Genomic DNA, 1273 nt, shown 5'->3' on the forward strand with positions numbered 1-1273 from the left:
TGTGCGCGCGTGTCTGTGTGCGTGCGTGCGTGCGTGTGTATACCTTCCACATGCTGGCCTCCTTCCCGTAGACCACGGCCATGTTGTTGACCTTGTTCTGCTGGATGTTCCTCTTCTCCGTCTCGTTCAGCTCCTCTGACACAAACCCCATGAAGGAGTTGTCTGGCGTGTGAGCTGCGCACACGCAACACACAGAACCCACAAAACACACACACCTTATAGTTTATGGTTCTGTTTGAGCTGGTTTTAGAATTGTGTGTTTGTATTTGAGTAGAAGATGGGTATGATCAATATGGTTGATCATACCCTATCGATCAAATGTTCTTTATACAGTGCTTTTCATGAACCTTCAAGCATATTTTCTAATATAAGAGAAATCCAAATCCAAAAAACCAAGTCAATGGAACAAAGTTTCTTTTTTTCTATCTCCGCGGCAACAGAGTCGATGTTTCAGACCGCGTTTGTCTCGCAACACACCTGTGAAGGCTCTAACTCCCTTAGAAAACTGCCTGGGTATCATTGTAACAAAGGCGGACAACTCAACAAGATTTGAAAGGAATCCAAAAGAACAGAGGTACAGTGGAAAGCTAAAACTACACAGAGTGGGAATAAGTGATCAGAGGAAAGCTAAACTAAAAAGTCTAGGTTGTTAAAAAAAAGTTTTAAGATGAACAGAGAAATGCTGATATGAGATCAGATTTCATGTGTGAACTTGGATGTCCTTTTTTCATTGTTTTTAAATTAGACACCGTCTTTTGGTTTTCCATTACAGTAAAGTGAAGCATTGCTCGGCTTATGTAACGCACGGTACGTTTCCCCAAGGCAGAAATAAACACCCTGAAATCCTATCTTGCTTTGTCATCAAAATCGTATTGCCTATCATCATTTTTCATTGCCAGGGCAATTTTGGATGATAAGATGTAATACAGACAGACACACCTCACGGATAGACATAAAAGTTTGTAGAAAGGCATTTTGATGTGGAACTTTGCCATTGAACATCACCCGGTTATAACGTGTGTGTGTGTTGGAGGAGAAAGTGGAGGGAAATAATGGAACGAAATGAAGAGAGGGACAGAAAGAGAGAGAGAGAGAGAGAGAGAGAGTTAGAGAGAGAGAGAGAGAGAGAGAGAGAGAGAGAGAGAGAGAGAGAGAGAGAGAGAGTTAGAGAGAGAGAGAGAGAGAGAGAGAGAGTTAGAGAGAGAGAGAGAGAGAGAGAGAGAGAGTTAGAGAGAGAGAGAGAGAGAGAGAGAGAGAGAGAGACGGAGAGAGA

The 1273-nt window shown here is 42.5% G+C and overlaps 1 protein-coding gene across 1 annotated transcript in view; it reads right to left on the reverse strand.

Moving 5' to 3' along the window:
• LOC132454144 (alpha-1,6-mannosylglycoprotein 6-beta-N-acetylglucosaminyltransferase B) overlaps positions 1–1273 on the reverse strand; it is a 133608-nt gene that overhangs the window by 18059 nt on the left and 114276 nt on the right. Inside the window, exon 11 of the mRNA XM_060047348.1 lies at positions 44–174. Within this exon, the coding sequence (XP_059903331.1) occupies positions 44–174 (131 nt within the window). The remainder of the gene's footprint in view (positions 1–43; positions 175–1273) is intronic.

Source organism: Gadus macrocephalus, chromosome 3 (assembly GCF_031168955.1).
Source record: "Gadus macrocephalus chromosome 3, ASM3116895v1".
NCBI lineage: Eukaryota > Metazoa > Chordata > Actinopteri > Gadiformes > Gadidae > Gadus > Gadus macrocephalus.